This window comes from Antennarius striatus, chromosome 12 (genome assembly GCF_040054535.1).
Source record: "Antennarius striatus isolate MH-2024 chromosome 12, ASM4005453v1, whole genome shotgun sequence".
NCBI classification, from domain to species: Eukaryota; Metazoa; Chordata; class Actinopteri; order Lophiiformes; family Antennariidae; genus Antennarius; species Antennarius striatus.
Genome location: NC_090787.1, coordinates 19,713,248 through 19,730,017, shown reverse-complemented (window position 1 = coordinate 19,730,017; position 16,770 = coordinate 19,713,248). Strand labels below are relative to the sequence as shown.

At 42.6% G+C, this 16,770-nt stretch overlaps 1 protein-coding gene across 1 annotated transcript in view; it reads left to right on the top strand.

Moving 5' to 3' along the window:
* Window positions 1-16,770, top strand: part of vwa8 (von Willebrand factor A domain containing 8) — a 64,904-nt gene that overhangs the window by 19,832 nt on the left and 28,302 nt on the right. The window contains exons 15-27 of the mRNA XM_068329209.1: window positions 567-753; window positions 1,260-1,337; window positions 1,426-1,541; window positions 1,747-1,844; window positions 2,686-2,792; window positions 7,196-7,267; window positions 7,504-7,580; window positions 10,665-10,740; window positions 11,291-11,426; window positions 11,947-12,066; window positions 13,033-13,238; window positions 14,261-14,412; window positions 15,781-15,889. Coding sequence (XP_068185310.1) covers window positions 567-753; window positions 1,260-1,337; window positions 1,426-1,541; window positions 1,747-1,844; window positions 2,686-2,792; window positions 7,196-7,267; window positions 7,504-7,580; window positions 10,665-10,740; window positions 11,291-11,426; window positions 11,947-12,066; window positions 13,033-13,238; window positions 14,261-14,412; window positions 15,781-15,889 — 1,534 coding nt within the window. The remainder of the gene's footprint in view (window positions 1-566; window positions 754-1,259; window positions 1,338-1,425; window positions 1,542-1,746; window positions 1,845-2,685; window positions 2,793-7,195; window positions 7,268-7,503; window positions 7,581-10,664; window positions 10,741-11,290; window positions 11,427-11,946; window positions 12,067-13,032; window positions 13,239-14,260; window positions 14,413-15,780; window positions 15,890-16,770) is intronic.

Below are 16,770 nucleotides of genomic sequence, written 5' to 3'. Positions count from 1 at the left end.
CTATGCTCAAATAATTTACTCTGATACAATATTTCTTAAACAGTTTAAAAAAAAAAAAAATTGCTACCAGGCATTAACACTTTGATAAAAAATAATATATAATTTATTTTCTTTTTATTTAGTAAACGGTTATGGCATTATTAATAATATCATTAAAATTAACAGTTTGTTTAGTTTTTATATTGTTCTATTGGCAAAACTCAATCCTTGCGTATGTTTCTACCGTATATTCTGTTATTACTTTAGGGATGCATAGACGTCATGCTGGGATGCACAAATTTTTGTTGCAGCGCATCCCAGGGATGCACTACTTTCTTGAGGTAAAATGAACTGCTAACTTTGTGCTAGTCAGATTGTGCTGAAGTGAACATTGACAAACTAAAACACATTGACAATAATGTGTGTATGTTATAGCAGTGGGTAGCACTGGAGCCTCACAGCAGGAAGGTTCTGGGTTCCTTTCTTTACAGATTTTGTACCCGGGTTCTCCCCAGGTTCAGTGCTTGGTTAATGTCTACATGCCGGGCTGTAGCCTCACGCTGCTGGTTCGTTCTGTGCTTTTGCAGGTCCGTCCTCCCGATCCACCCGTCATTCAGGGTGCTGGCGCTGGCAGAACCTCCTGCGGTGGGCGTCAGTACCAGCAGCAGCAGCAGAGGTCAGCAGTGGCTGAGTCCAGAGCTGCTCACCATGTTCCTCTACCACAGCGTCAGCCCCCTGGCCAGAGCAGAGGAGATGAGCCTCATTCAGGGACTGGTTAGTCACCAGTGTCACTAGCCATCAATGCACACTGAGAAACAACACGTCAGGGCTTCACAAAGGCTTTTTCTTGTTCAGGAAATTTTAGGTCCACATAGCAATAACAATACAAGGCCTTTTACTTCTCACATTTTGAATTACAGTCTCTCTACAGACACTCTATGAAGGTCCCACCTCATGTGTAGGTGGTGATTTGGTCTTTTCAGTGCCACACAGTACAAAAATTCCGAAGTGTTAACGTAAATTTTATTATTTTCAGTTTCCATTTCCATCTTTCTCGTTAAGTTGAGGTGGATGTAGAATATACTGATCTCAGATGAGGCTCTCTGGAACAAAATTCTCGGCATCTTTTTGCATCAACATGTGGAGACTCCAGGTTTCAGTGCCTCCAGTCAGCTGGAAAATATTTCTGATGGATTCATATTTGTGTCTTTGATCGACCTCTCTTCATCGTATACCATCCTCTCCATCAGTCTTCTCATTGTGTTTTCTCTGACTTCTAGATGCCCGCCGTTCCAAAGGAAGCTGCAGAGAACCTGCTGCACCTCGCACACAGTCTCCGCCAGACCAACACCCCCACAGTGAGTGTTTGTGTGTTCCCTCGCTGATCTGAGGAGCCGTTTTGAATCCAGTCATGTGTGTGTGTGTGTCTGTCATGTGTGTTTCCAGGCACAGTCTTTGGCCTCGTCTCTCTCTACCAGACAGCTGCTGAGGATCTGTCGTCGTCTCTCTCGATACCCTGAAGAGAGCGTCACCCATGCTGTCAATAAGGCTTGCCTCTCCAGGTCAACACACACGCATGCACGCACGCACGCACACACACACACACACACACACACACACACACACACACACTCTTATTCCTTCTTTCTGGGTTTGGTTTGGGTTGTGATTTTCTTGATTGGCAAACACAGTGGTGTTTCATTTTGTAGAATTGTGTGCACCAGTGATCGAAGTGTGTGTGTGTGTGTGTGTGTGTGTGTGTTACAGGTTTTTGCCCAGTCTGGCCCGTGGCTCTCTAGAAAAGACCCTGACCAGCTGTTGCATTCAGGATCCACCAGACGTGCCTGAGACCCGCGACCTCAGCTGTAAGTCCAGCTTTCACATCCGTTCAAGTGGTGATTTTTTTTTTTCCTTTTTTAAAATGTATTTTTATTTATTTTATTATGTATTATTTTGGTTAGTTGGTTAGTCCCTTGTCAGGATTACTCAACATTATAAACAGATGTTAATAAAAAAAGAATTTGATCATCTGAATCCAGAATAAAGTCTTCTTAACTTTGCAGGATTTGGTCAGTTACAAGATTTTTTTAGTAATGTTGAGTTTTATTGACGTAACGGGGAAACCGAGCTGCCGTGTGTTAAGTTTACATAAAGTTTTCATTCAGTGAAATGAGAGAATATCTGCAGACTTGTAATATTTATATTTATGTGGATAGGAAATGTCTGTGTGTTTTGCAGCCGTCACACAGCTTTGGGTTGCAGCGGTTCGATTTAATCTTGTCTCAGGATGTTAAGGGGTCAAATCAAACCACATGGGTCAAGTTTTCATCCTGCTGCCACTTACGTTTGAAGTCAATTATCATTAACACTATGTGTGGAAACAGACTGACCAGATGTTGTATTTTACTCAGTAAATTTACAATTTATTAGAATATGCTGAAAAAAAAAATTGAGATGTGAAAATAAAATTACTCAATGAGCATGTTTCAGAAACACGGTGCACGCATCCATAGACTCAGTAACATTAAGACACACACACACACACACACACACACACACACACACACACACACACACACACACACACACACACACACACACACACACACACACACACACACACACACACACACACACACACACACACACACACACACACACACACACACACACACACACACTCACTCTTCTGCTTTATTGTTTTAGGTGTGGTTAAAGACGGTGTGCTGACTATTGGAAGTGTTTCTGCTCCTGTGTACAAACCCAATGAGAAAATTAAGGTTCCAGACGTCCTCTTCTATGACAATCCTCAGGTAATTACACACACTACTACACGTGTAGTAACCAAACCCAATCTGTACTGTGTTCAGAAACAGAAGCAGAGACGTTCATATCGATGACCCACTTGTGATGGCACACAGACCACAGCTGGTTTAGAAACCATAAAGAATAATTTTCTGGGTTTGTTCCTACCAGACAGGGAGGGTGCACACAATAATCACACCATTGTTCACTTTAAGGTGTGATTATTGCGTGTACATCCATTTTACTTGTTAGTTTTTATATTAGCCTCTCCCTTTTTGCAGTGTGACATTCCTCGTCATGAAGGATTTATATTTTAGTTTTGGTTTTTCTAGTTATTTTCTGAGGATGTAATCCAGAGCTCTCATCGGATCCTCAGTGATGCCAGCTGACCTCTGACTGCTAATCTAGTTGGATTTTATTGGATTAAAAAGTAATCTTACTAGTTTAATTTCTATTTATTTTATGTGTATGATGGAAAGCTACATTTTGTTGACTTCATCGATGGTTGTGCTGATAATCAGCTCCATGTGTTATGACCCAAATCTAATATTACTTTTTACCACAAACCACATTTTCTTCTAATTTAATAAGTGCACAATATGCAGTACAGTTTCAGAGAAAGCGTGGGCGTCCCCGCTCAGGCTGTTGCCTCCATGACCCGGTCTGGGAAAAGATGGATGGGTTTTTCATTCATTCATTCATTTGAAGGCTAGACAATCAGTAATTGTCTCATCTTCAAATGCTTTTTTGGGGATCCAGGTTGTGGGTTTCTGGTCACTCATGGTAAATCCAGTTACACGTGATCTGAATGCCTCATGTTGTATTCTAGTTTAAAAAGCAGCCAGCAAACTGACGCTGATATTCTCATTTACTGATGTCACAAACGGATCCTGCACTCTTTTTCTGTCTGACCTCAATCCTAGCCCTCTGCGTCTGCTTGCTTTTTCCGGAGTCCAAAATTCAATGTGAATTGTTTGAGATTGGTGGGGGTAAGGAGAATGTCCTACTTTTTCACCAGTTACCAGATGTAAGCACAGGTGGTTGTACCTGCTTGGCATTTCTGCCTGAAGCACCTCCGACGGTGCCATTGTGCAGACTGCAGGGTCATCGGCTGGGGGGCCACCCTTCACTGATGTTTCGCTCCATTATCCCCCGGAACATCTCCGGGTGATGGAGCAGCGACAGGGACGTCTCCCTGCCGCCCCCTGCAGCCTGCTGAAGGATGGTAGTCTCCCCACACTCTGACCCCAGTGTTATTGTTGGTGTGTATGGAATGAGACCCAGGGGACTGTGCATGGCAGGGACGTCCATCTCCCTGAGTCAAGCGTAGGCCTGACTGCATACCGTGACGTCTTTCTTAGGAGCCTTCTCGTCCCCACGCCCTGTCCTTCCTTCTGAGCCATAGCCAGAAGCTCCCTTCCTTGGCCTCCTCCGCAAGATCCCGAAGAGCTCGCTTCCTGCTGGATCCTGAGACTCCGAGGGTCCCCAGCAGCCGCTGAGTGGATGTCCTGGTGAAGCCCCTGCATCCGACCTCCCCTGGGAAAGTGAACTGTCTTCACCCAGCTTGCAAGCACCTTGCTGCCAATTCTGCATACTTAATCCTTCTTGTGCTCATAAACGGCCTCCATGTGTTCCTCCCATGGGACACATGGAGACCACCATGATGACGACTTTGGCAGGAGCTGACCAGAGCACGATATGTGGGTGTAGGGATGTCATGGTGATCTCTGCGGGGAATTTCAGTTGGCGGCTAATGTCGGCTGCTAACTGCCACGTGCCTCCTAGTGACAGGAGCGATCGCTCTGATCCCGTGCAGCACCGTGCTGTTATCCCAGACCTGCTAATCTGGATCTACTTCAGGGATGTGGGTGGATTCTCCCGGTTTACTTGCTGCTGCGGGCTTCCAGGATCTCTGCTAGCTTGCGCAGGACCTTGTCATGCCGCCATCTGTACCTTCCCTGTGACAACGCCATCTTGCATCCAGAGAGGATGTGCTTTAGGTTTGGATTTGGGGAGCTACAAAGGTGACAGGGTTCTTCTGTTCCAAAGCAGGTGATGAGGTTCCGGGGGCTGGGTAAGGTGTCGTATGTGGCCCTAATCCGGAAACTCAATCTCGTCTGGAGAGTTCTCCACATGTTGGCCCAAGTGATTTTTCTGTTGATCACGGCCTCCCAAGTAGTCCACTTTCCTTGCAGGTGCTGGCTCATCGCTGTGATTATGTAGGTTTCCTCCTCCATCTTAGCAACTTCAGAGATCACCAGATCCTTCCTCTCCTTCATGGTCGCTTTAGACCAGAGGCCTGTACCATAAAGCTGGATTACGGCTTAGCGAGATAACTTCAGGCTTAACCCTGGCTTTTCGGTACTATAAAGGTGGCTGACTTTCTATCGGGCTACGTTGTTGCGGTAACCTATGCTGAACACCTAACCTGCTCCAGAGCAGGATAAGTTCAGGATAAGAGCTCAGCAGGTATAAGAGCCCCACCTACTGAACAATCAGAGCTGAGCAGGTATAACAGCCCCACCTACTGACCAATCAGTTCTCTTGGAAAATGGGCCGTCTGTTTTATGAGAACCCGGTGGATCTTGGTGCACAGCTTGTACGAAGAGCGCTCAGGTGCGAGAGAATATTTAGAGATTGCTGTAATCTGTTGGAATTACCTGAACAATCACTGAAGAAAGGTAGAGGTTTTGGGGAGAGGGGTTACATTACATCTGTCAGCTGCTGGAGCCTTACATCAGTAATGTAACGCACCACAACCACGCGCTGACAGTCCTGCACACAGTGTGCATTGCACTGAGGTTTTTTGCCACAGTTAATATATTTCTTAGTGATGTTCATAATTATTATGATGTCCTCAAATCCCTCGTTGGATGGGTTACAAGCAAGCCACAGATAAAATGCCATTAATCAATTATTTGTTTAAGTAAATCATGGATTGATTGATTGATTCATAGGTACTTTTATGTATTCTGTTGGCGATGCTGAAAACCTCTGAAGAACACAGTATGTAGAGCTGTTCATAAAGTCACGGGGGCTACGATCACATGCCATAACAAAAAATGTGGTACACACATACATTTATGGAACACACAAGTGTTACTGTTGTCAGATATACAAGTGCAGTCATAGTGGGGACGTAATATTATAATGGCACTTCCGCATTGACACAGTCGGCGATTTTGTGCCAGCGATCCTTGCGCCAGCGATCCTTGCACCGTTTGGCAGCTGCAACTTTTTGCCTGGATTATTGATTTGTATTGTTCGTATTTATTAATTATTATTTTTTGCTCCTCCGTTGTGAAATATACGGCTCTGGCCGGTTTGTTGCATGTTTGCGATTGGTCGCATGCAGCAAACTCCGCCCTTTTTATGTGAGCGCGCACAGATCTAGACTGGACAGGCCTGGATTGAATTAGTGAGTTGATAGCCGGCTTTATGGTACCCAAAATCCGGAGGGCGGATGTCTCGGTAATTGAAGCCAGATAAGTAGGAGGAAGCCCGGCTAGGTTAACCAAGCTTTGTGGTACAGGCCTCTGGTCTTTGGCGCTGCTGGCCAGATCTGCCTGACTGTGTGAAGCCAACAATCTCCTGGTGCTTCAACCGCTCCACTGCATGGTCAACTGCTTTGGATGCATTCCACTTCCGTCCAGTTCTGATGTGAGGGTTGGCAGCTTGGATTGCCGGGTCCATGGAGTCCCTCAGTTCAACGTGGAGCCGCACCTTCTCCTTTTTGTATCCCAGACTGATGGACTGCAGTGGGAGCTGCAGGGTGTTTCTCCCAAACATTGCTGTGGTGGAGAGGGATCGAGGAAAGGCCGAGCCACTTCCGGATGAAGTTGTTAGCCTTTGCCTCCAGCTTTAGGACCTTGCTCATGGTAATCTCGCTCAGCTTCAGGGGCCACATTAAGCGGTGGTACAGAGTAAACTGGTAGCACCACACCTTGAACTTCCCTGGTAGGGGCCACTGGTCGATCTTGTGCAGGCCCTCTAAGAGTTGGGTTGTGATAGCTGAGGACATGTTCTTGTCAGAGAGGTCCGCCGTGTACATCCTGCCGAGGCTTCTCACAGGTGCTTCTGCCAGTAGGGGGATTCTTTCACCCCCCACAGTGAAGATGATGTTATCGTTCCTGGACAGGCTGCGCGACTTTGATGGCTTGACCCTCATGCGAGCCCAGGATAGTAGCTCTTCCAGCCGTTTGAGGAGTTTGGAGGAGGGTCGTGACATCATCCATATAGCACCTCATGGCTGGTAGTCTTTTTAGTCCTATTTTATATCTTCAGAGTTAAAAGCATGGCAGCAAGAGACCAAACAATGGATGTAATGTGTGAAATGCAGTTAACTTCAACAGTTATGTCCATAACAAACTAGAATTTGTAAGATGTTTTATCTCTTTGAATCTTTCCTCAGCACATGATGGTGATGGAGGACATGTTGAAAGACTTTCTGTTGGGAGAACACCTTCTCTTAGTGGGCAACCAGGTGAGGTACATCTACTAACAGGTCCGATTTCTGTTTTACTTGAAATTCCCCTGTCTACTAATAACAGTTCTTATTTATTAAATTTTATATTTGGAGCTTGAAAAGGGGAATCGATCTCCTTTTTGTAGCACTGAGCCTAAGTAAAATTTTGACATGAAGCCCCAGTTCAAGAGTAGAGTGAACTTTGACACATTATGCTGTGTTCTGAATATGTTGTTTGGTTTGTCTTTCCATAGGGTGTCGGTAAGAATAAAATTGTGGACCGGTTCCTACATCTTCTAAACAGGCCCAGAGAATACCTACAGCTCCACAGGTGGGGAGAATAAAAGTCTACTCATTTCTTTTCCCAATATCAAAAGAGTTTTGAAGTACCGGTTTCTGCCACATTTATCATTTCAATGTAAACTTTTCTGTACCTGTTGGCGTATAGGGCCTTGGGAGACAAATCAAGCAATCAATCCATCAATCAATCATATTTTTCATAGCCAAATTCACAAGTGATCATGTGTCTGTGAGGCGTCTGTACGGAGTAGCACCCTCTACCTTAAGACCATGTGTGTCAAACTCAATGAGGAAAAACTTGTGAGAACCTTCTGGGACAACCACATATGAGGGATCCCTTTCCCCAGGAAGATTAAACATGGAACAGATGTCACGAATACCAACACAACAATAGTGACAGTCATCAACACTAAGTACAATTCTGGATTAGAATACACACACATGTGTAGTTCAGGAACCAAATGCAAATCCAAGTCAGGTCAGCAGGTGTTCTTTCCGTTGTGAAGGTGTCAGAAACGAGTCCAGTCCTCAGTAAACGAGGCCATCCTTCAGCAGGAAAGGACTTCACGTGACAAATACCAAAGAAGACCTTGTTAATGAAGTCCTTGTTAACTTGGGATCACAGCTTCTATAAATACTCACACTATTAGAAAATTGAGGTCAGAGTTTCTCGTCGGTACATCAGCGGGTGGCAGAGTTGTGCCTTCATTAATCGTGATGTTATTAACAGGAAGTGCCTCAGAGTCTCTGAGGGTAGATGAGAACAGAATTCTAATAAAATGAGTCACTTGGGACACGTGAAGACATTAGATTAGAAATTAAAAAGGCCAAGTCAGTTCTTTATGAAGGGTCAAACATCCAACATTTTTTCATGTTGAAACAACAAATTTCTCTTTTTGGTCTTCGTGTGCCGCGGTGCACTGGCGTCGCGCCCAGAGTGTACCCTCCCTCACTCCTCAAGTCCGCTTGGATTGGCTCCAGCAACCCCGCGACAGCGGAAGAAGTGTGTACTGATGATGAACGAATGAATGGTCTTTGTGTATTTCATCAAAAGTCTCGTGAAAGTCCAAGTTGAGCAGAACATGGAGGTTAGCTGCTTTTGTGTATCACCAGCTAATATCAAATCAGAGCAAAAGCAGGAGTGTGTGTGTGTGTTTGTGTGAGTGTGTGTGTGTGGGTGTGGGTGTGTGTGGGTGTGTGTGTGTGATTGTGTGTGATTGTGTGTGACTGCTGGGAGCTGCAGACTGAAAACCTACAGAGATGTGACTTAGAAAACTAGAGATGCAGCCGGTCGTGAAGAAATCTAGGACAAGTCCAGAGTCACACTGATGTGTTGAGGAGAAAGGGGGCGCGTGGGGGGTGGGGGGTGGCAGGGGATACGAGAGCGAAGCGGTCGGAGGAGAGATGATTTTAGATGTCCTAAGGGATTCTGAATTTGGACATTTGTGTTTCTGCCTTATTGAATGTGTTGGTATTGACATTATTAGCGCCCTGGTTCCATTACCTGCATCTTTTGATCCCATTTCATTCAAGTGAAGGAACACAAACACACATGGACACAGAGGCAGAGCAAAAGAAGGACGTACATCACATGAGGTATCACAGGCTCGTCTGGCCTGGCTTGTCTCTTCTCATGCCTTGGATAATGTGTGTGACCCCCCCACCTGAACATAGAGTACACAGAGGGCCAAAAAACCCCAAATTTGCTTCATTACATAATACAAGAGTGTGTATTACGTAATGATTAAATGAATGAAGCAGTATTTTATCATGGCGCCGTCAGTAATTTCAAGTAAAAACATTTTTCAACAGGCAAACAGACAAAAATAAAGTTCTTTCAAAGAAAAATCACGTCTTTGTGTGTTTCTGAGACGTTTGATGATCTTTTTAGATTATATTCTTATATTCTATATTCAGTGTTGTAGTGTTGTGTGCAAAACACCAGCGGCTGTGGCCTGTGGTCTGGTTATAATAATCAATAATTAGTAATAATTAAATATTATCCTTGGGGCCGTAGATAATTCACTCGTGGGCCGGATCCGGCCCCCGGGCCGTGACTTTGACATGTGTGGTGTACGCCAAGGATATCAGGTCATTTTTGGAAGAGCCCAGCTGAACAGTTGAATAACTCACTTGTCTGTGTTTCCTTAAGTGTTTTATTTAGTTTCACACAACAGAAGTTATGAGCAGCTCATTAGTAGAATCAGACGCGTTTTCATGCAGCCACAAAACTGCAGTCAAACCACAACCATTTCTTTACTACATGACTCCACTTGCAAATTTCTAAATCAGACAACAGTGTTCAGAAACGACCAAAAGACTAAATCACAGCTATTGGTTTAGAAAAGAGACGACGCGGTGACGCTTGTGGGCGGCGCCGTTACCTCATAGCAGGAAGGCCCCGGGTTCGATTCCTGTCTGTGTGCAATTTGTGTGTTCTTCCCGTGTCTGTGTGGATTCTCCCTCTGCTGAGCTGGGGTCTATCCGGGGGTGTACCCTACCTTTCATCCGTAGCAAGGCCGTGAGCCTTCAAGAAAATGGATGGGTGGGTACTTTAAAGGAAGGTCATGATGTTGCTGTGCTCTGGTCACATCCGGCCTCACGCTGGGAGGCAACAGAAGACCGTTTGTTTTGGATGGTGGAGAGATCCAGTGAGGAAATTGCTGTTAAGACAGAGCTTTACTTTTTTTGGCAGATTAGCAAACTAGACAGGAAATGCAGCCTTTGAATGCATCAGTTGAGCAGCATCGCAGTCGCACAAGATACAGGCAATCTAGAAAAAGTTGAAAGAAACCACGATAGCCTGTCCAGATTAGACCCTGTTGGTATGGCCTTTAGACTCCAACTCCAAGCATTTTACAACACAAACCAACTTTCAACCAGGGAACTGTTAAGAGAAGAAAAGATAACTCCTTTTTTATTTGAAAAAAAAAAAAATCTGAATTTTTGGAAAACCTTTTAGTCAGGCGGCAGAAGCTATATTTATAATTGACCTAATAATTGTAGTTTTCTGACACGATATAAATGAAACCGAAGTGCGTTTTCATTTTACAAGCACCTACAGTTACCTCATATTGCACAGCTGTATGTATAACTTTGTTTTCTGATCCCGCAGAGATACAACTGTCCAGACGTTGACCCTGCAGCCATCAGTCCGAAATGGCATCATAATATACGAGGACTCACCACTGGTCAGTTAGAAGCACATTCACACACACCTGAGTTCCCGTTCATGGGTAGAGTCGTAAATATGTACTTCTTTAAAAACCCTTCTCAGACTATTGACACCAGTCACGGTTTTGATCATTTATTGAGGTTATTTTGACATTCTCACTTTAAAGTGAAGTCTGACAATTAGATGAGATTTCTGTGCATTTTATTCTTTTATATTTTTGATTTTAGTCGCACTGTGGCGTATGTACTATCAACTATGTCCCCAATGCATTCTGAAAAATGTTTGCATCATTATATATATTTATACTGTATATAAATAAATAATATATTTATAGATATATTCATAGACATTTATATATAGATTTAAATACACACATTCTGTGTGTGTTTGTGTATATACACGTGTGTGATTAAATAATAACTTCAGTGGGAAAAAAAATGAGCACCAATGGAGACTAATAAACTTCCAGTTTTTTGGTTTTTTTATTGACACACACACAACTTTTTGTGTGTGTGTGTGTGTGTGTGTGTGTGTGTGTGTGTGTGTGTGTGTGTGTGTCCGTGCAGGTGAAGGCAGCCAAACTGGGTCACATATTAGTGATTGACGAGGCTGACAAAGCTCCCACTAATGTGACCTGCATCCTCAAGACCCTGGTGGAGAGTGGTGAGATGATTCTGGCAGATGGACGCAGAATCATATCAGGTGCATGAACACGTAAACATGACAGAAATGTCCCACATACTGACGGTAGCAGGTCTGTAAAAAGACGATGACATGATCACACGAGCAGTTCTGAGAGGCTCCTCTTCACAATGAAATTAAAACACAACCTTGAGATTCATAAACATAATCTTGACACATACCCTCAAAACAGTCAGGGTGTGTATTTATGAAATATTAGCCGTACAGTCACGGTGGGTTCTCTCTGGGTGCTCCAAAAACACGGTGAATTGGCCAGTCTCAAATAGTCCATAGATGTGTTTGTCTGTCTACATGTGGCTCTGCGGTGAACTGGCATCGCGCCCAGAGTGTACCCTGCCTCATGCCCCTAGTCTGCTAGGATAGGCTGTAGCACCTCGCGATAGCGAACAAAAGCGGGTATTGAAGTTAAAAAATAAATTAAAAAAAGCTGAACACTTAGGACAGAACTAAGCTGCTGTCAGAAATCAATGCTTAAAACTGAAATGAGTTTCTATGGTGACCATGACTGTCTCCTCCAAAGACCCACGTGAAGCTGCTGGGAAGCCCAACACCATCGTCATGCACCCAGACTTCAGGATGCTTGTTCTGGCGAACCGACCGGGTTTCCCTTTCCTCGGCAACGACTTCTTTGGAGCTCTAGGTACTCAAACATTCACACAACACCGACAGAGAGGAACTGAAATCGTGTCCTTCTTTTCATAATCAAATTGAATACAGTATACCCTAAAAAAACAATAAAAACAAACGTTTTCAAGAAATAACTAGAATAGTTTTTGGAAATTAATTAATGCCGGCATTAAATTTTCACTGCATGAGCGGCACTCATCGAGGGCCTGAAATCCTTTTCTTCGCTGTCATGAATGTCGTCGCTGACACCAAAGGTTTCATAAAGCGTTTTAGCTTTTTTGCAGATAACGTTGGTATCCAGCAAAATGTTCTTTTGTCTGCCGTCGTTAATCCACAAAGCTAAAGCAGACTCCATCTTTACAACGGTTAGTTAGTGGCTCAAACACTTAGCCAATCAGGATGCAGAACACAACGCACTGTTAAAAGAAACGCATTAAAAACTGCACTAAAAAAATCTGTGAAACGGCGAAGCCGCTGAAGGTGAACCGCGTTATAGCGAGGGTTCACCGTATACTGTATTTAGCTGTGCCAGAGGTTGTGTATCTTGAAGACATTAGTTGCTCTGTTAGTTATTTATTTTCTGTCAGTTGGGTTATTTAAACTCTACTGGACAGCTTTCCATGGAAGATGGTGGAAGAATGCACGATGGACCACAAAAGAGGTCACTGAATATTATAGTTCTACTTAAGAACTGTGTCTGATTTTTTTTTTCATCTACTTTCTACATTGGTACCATTTGACCCGTCACAGGCAATTTGTGACGAAGCAAAACTGCCGGTTCTCTCACGTTGTTTTGGTTCCTCTGGGGCTTAAATTCTTATTACCTTAATGTGGGTTTTGGTAAAGTTGCAGCTAATTTGTACTGTAGTGCTTGTCCATGTAGCAGAAGAGTTGGGCTGTGTGTGGTTTTCTGCATTTTGTCAGCACATCTTGAGTATTATTGTCTACCGTAGTCAGGCTTTTGACTTGTCCTGCACAGGTGATATATTTAGCTGTCATGCTGTGGACAATCCGAAGCCCCAGGCTGAGTTGGCAATGCTCAAACAATACGGCCCAGATGTTCCTGAAGCTACTCTGCAGAAGTTGGTGGCAGCTTTTGGAGAGCTGAGGTCCATGGCCGACCAGGGAACCATCACTTACCCGTATTCCACACGAGAAGTGGTCAACATCGTCAAACACCTCCAGGTAAGAACACGACACAGACGACAATGTGATCAACGAAATAGACTAACGTTAGACTGGACAAATAATTTCCCCTTCGGAAAGCAATAAAGTTCATTTCATTTAATGTTCATTTCATCACAAAATCATTTAGAGAAGGCTCTAAATCATTTCCATAAACTTTTAAATTACCGTAAATCATAAAATAAATAGTTAGTCGCCATATCACACAATTTTGTTTTTGAGGGCGGTTCCTGGAACGCATTAACCACGAGTAATGAGGGATTAATGTATATGTTTAGCATTTTTGTAGTAGGTAGATCATTTTTACTTTAGCTCTGGCGCTGAAAGACTTGTGAGTGTCTGATTTAGTTCATCTCAGTCGCTTCTTCTAACGCAGTAGGTAGTGTAAGAATTTTGTACAACCTTGTATTTTGTGAATGTAATTATTATCAAGCATTACCCTTTAAAACCATATAAATGAAAGTACAATTTTTATTAGTATAAAAATATATAGGAAAATTCAGTCAGTCTGCAAAAATAAAGTTGGTGGTATCACATCAGACGCAGCGCCGTCAAATTAATATCAATGGTTTTGAATTTAGGAATAATATTTTCTAACACTCTATCGACGATCAAATGCCCATTTTTGTTTTCTGTCTACAGATGGGTGCAAAAGTATTTAACCCCATTGATTTTTTTTTTTTTAAAGTATGGCTGATCAGGTTTTAATATTCTTCTATAATACATATGATGACCGTTTTGTTTTGTTTTTTCAGGTATCCTCTATGAACAAAAGTGTCTCTATTAAAATTACTAGCAGCCAGAATAATGTTTTTACATTTGATGCGTTTTCTTACAGTGGTTACCATGGTTACTGTACTATGCTGAATGTGTTGGTATGTAGTTTGTGTCTGATGATAGGCTTTAATCTGCAGAATCATCCACAGACCAAACGGACTCATCACCACTGAGCCTTTCATTACCCAGACTGTCCCTGTACTGACCTGCTCTAACCCCCCCCCCCCTTTTCTTTTACCTTACAGAAATTCCCAGATGAAGGTCTGCCAAACGTGGTGCGAAACGTCTTTGACTTTGACTCCTACAATCAAGACATGCGAGAGGTTCTGATTGAGACGCTGCACAAACACGGGATTCCCATCGGAGCCAAGCCCACCTCTGTCCATCTGGCTAAGGAGTAAGGCGTCCGGAGCACAGCACTCTGGGACGACACACAGACACACGTAGCACCCGACTCGTACACAAACACAGAATGACACCCAGGTGTCACCTTACTAGTGGGCCACCACAGCTATAGGCTCATTCACTTAGTCCATCTTCTCATTTGATACTAACCGCATTGACCAAAGGGCTGTGATGTAGGCTGAGGTGTACATGTCGTACATTCAAGACAACACACACCTGAAGTAGGAAATGTCAGCAGAAATGCAGCATAATATCCTTTTCATACTGAATCTTCTATATGGAGAACTTTGTCTTTTTGTGAGGAATCTAACGACTATTGAACTGTAATAAAAATGGTACTTTTAATCTTATTAATACAGTAGATATGTTAAAATGTGAACTGTGTGTCATTCAGAATCTTTAATATTTGAAAAGGCATCAAATGTTTTTTTTTTTTTTTTTTCACAATTGCAGCACATTTTTTTATCCCCATATTTCCTTTGTATTCATTGTGTTGCTCAATTTGTGCAGTTTCCTCTGGGATTAATAAAGTTATCTATCTATCTATCTATCTATCTATCTATCTATCTATCTATCTATCTATCTATCTATCTATCTATCTATCTATCTATCTATCTATCTATCTATGTAAATGATTTAAAAAGTAAGAGTCGTAATTAATTTCAACTTAATATTACTTTGTTTTTTTGAAATGGCTTCAATCTAAGGCTTCAAAGCCTTACTTAACCTCGTCAGCCATCACTTCAATCACACATCTGATTTTATATCTTGTTGGACTGAAATCCTGAATTTCTTGAAACCCCCTGCTGCCTAGTCTGAACAATTTTGTCGGCTGTAGTGTTTATAAAATAATGGGTTAAACTGAAGGCATACATGAAGTCTCATCACTGCTTCCTTGAGACAGAAATTATTGGCTGTCTGCATCTGGATTACATGGCTTCACTTCACTTCCTGTAAGGGAAAGATTCTAGTTGTGCTTCTTTGTCTCATCTTTTAGAGATTTGCCTTTTTCAATAAAGGAAAAATATTTGCTTCTTCCCTCTCCTTGTGATTTTATTTGTACTTCTCAAATTCAATTACATTAAACTTAAATTTGATCTGAAAGTGAAAACAAAACAGATCAGTGCAGAAACAAATGTTTTGACTACAGCTCTGACCTGCGGTAAATTTGTGGTGGACCCCTTGTAATCTAGAATTTAACGGCATGCAGATGCACTGTCAAAAATATTATTGCCATAAAACAAGAACAAAGTCGATTTGCTTGAATCGAACGATGAATGAACGTATTACATCTCAGCTTTACATATTAATTTCTCAGGAATTATCAACAGGTTGTCACCATGTGACCTTCAATCTTCAGGTTGCCGCTGCCAGAGGTCAAGATGACCGGCTACTGGACAGTAAACCAAGGTGGCAGTTCTCACCGCAAACTTCTCTGTCCAAATGAGAGCCACCCCATAGACATTAAGGTAAAGCACAACAGAAACAAACCAAACTTCACACGCATGTCTTCATCTACGTATAGATATGTTCATAATAACAGCTGTGTGTCTAAAAATGTGAGTAAACCTCAAAATTCTTCAAATAATTGTATTTTAATGCACACAAATGCATTGGGGACACTTCACATTCTATTTCGAAGCAAGAAAAGTGGAAATAGTCACTGAATATGAAAGTATTTTACAGAAAGTCATGGTTTAAGAAGAAATGGCGTAAAATTTTGTAGACTGATGAAGGTCAGATTGTTCTTTTTGGGTCTAAAAATGAAAAATGCCAACACTGCTATTTTTTGAACATTATGTTTGTTGACTCATCATATTCACATATCATATTCAGTGATTTCTTTTCCACTTTTCTTGCTTTGAAATAGAATGTGAAGTGTCCCCAATGCATCTGTGCACATTAAAATATTACAGTATTTGAAGAGCTCACATTTGTAGACACACTGCTATTATGATGAACATTACTGTATGTTAGGTCTGATGCATCCCCATCAGACCTTCACACACCAGTTTAGGAGGCTCCAGCTTTTGTTAAATTTAGTGAAGTGAGCTTTTACAGTTTTCACAGCAGTTAAACAGTATTGAGTAATGGAAACAACAAACATATTTTATAGTCTTTTAACCCGATTCTTGCTCTGGTTTCTGCTTCTTGGCCTCCTCTGGATGAGCTTCATGAGGTCGTCACCTGAAATGGTTTCTGGGGGTTCGTGACGGGGATGAACTTGGAACCCCTCAGCAGCAGAGGTGACCTCATCCTCCCTTCCTGGGGGGGTGGGGGTCCTCATTCGAGCCAGTTTAGTCTTAATGCTTGATGGTTGCGACTGCACTGGTGATACGTTCTTAAAGTA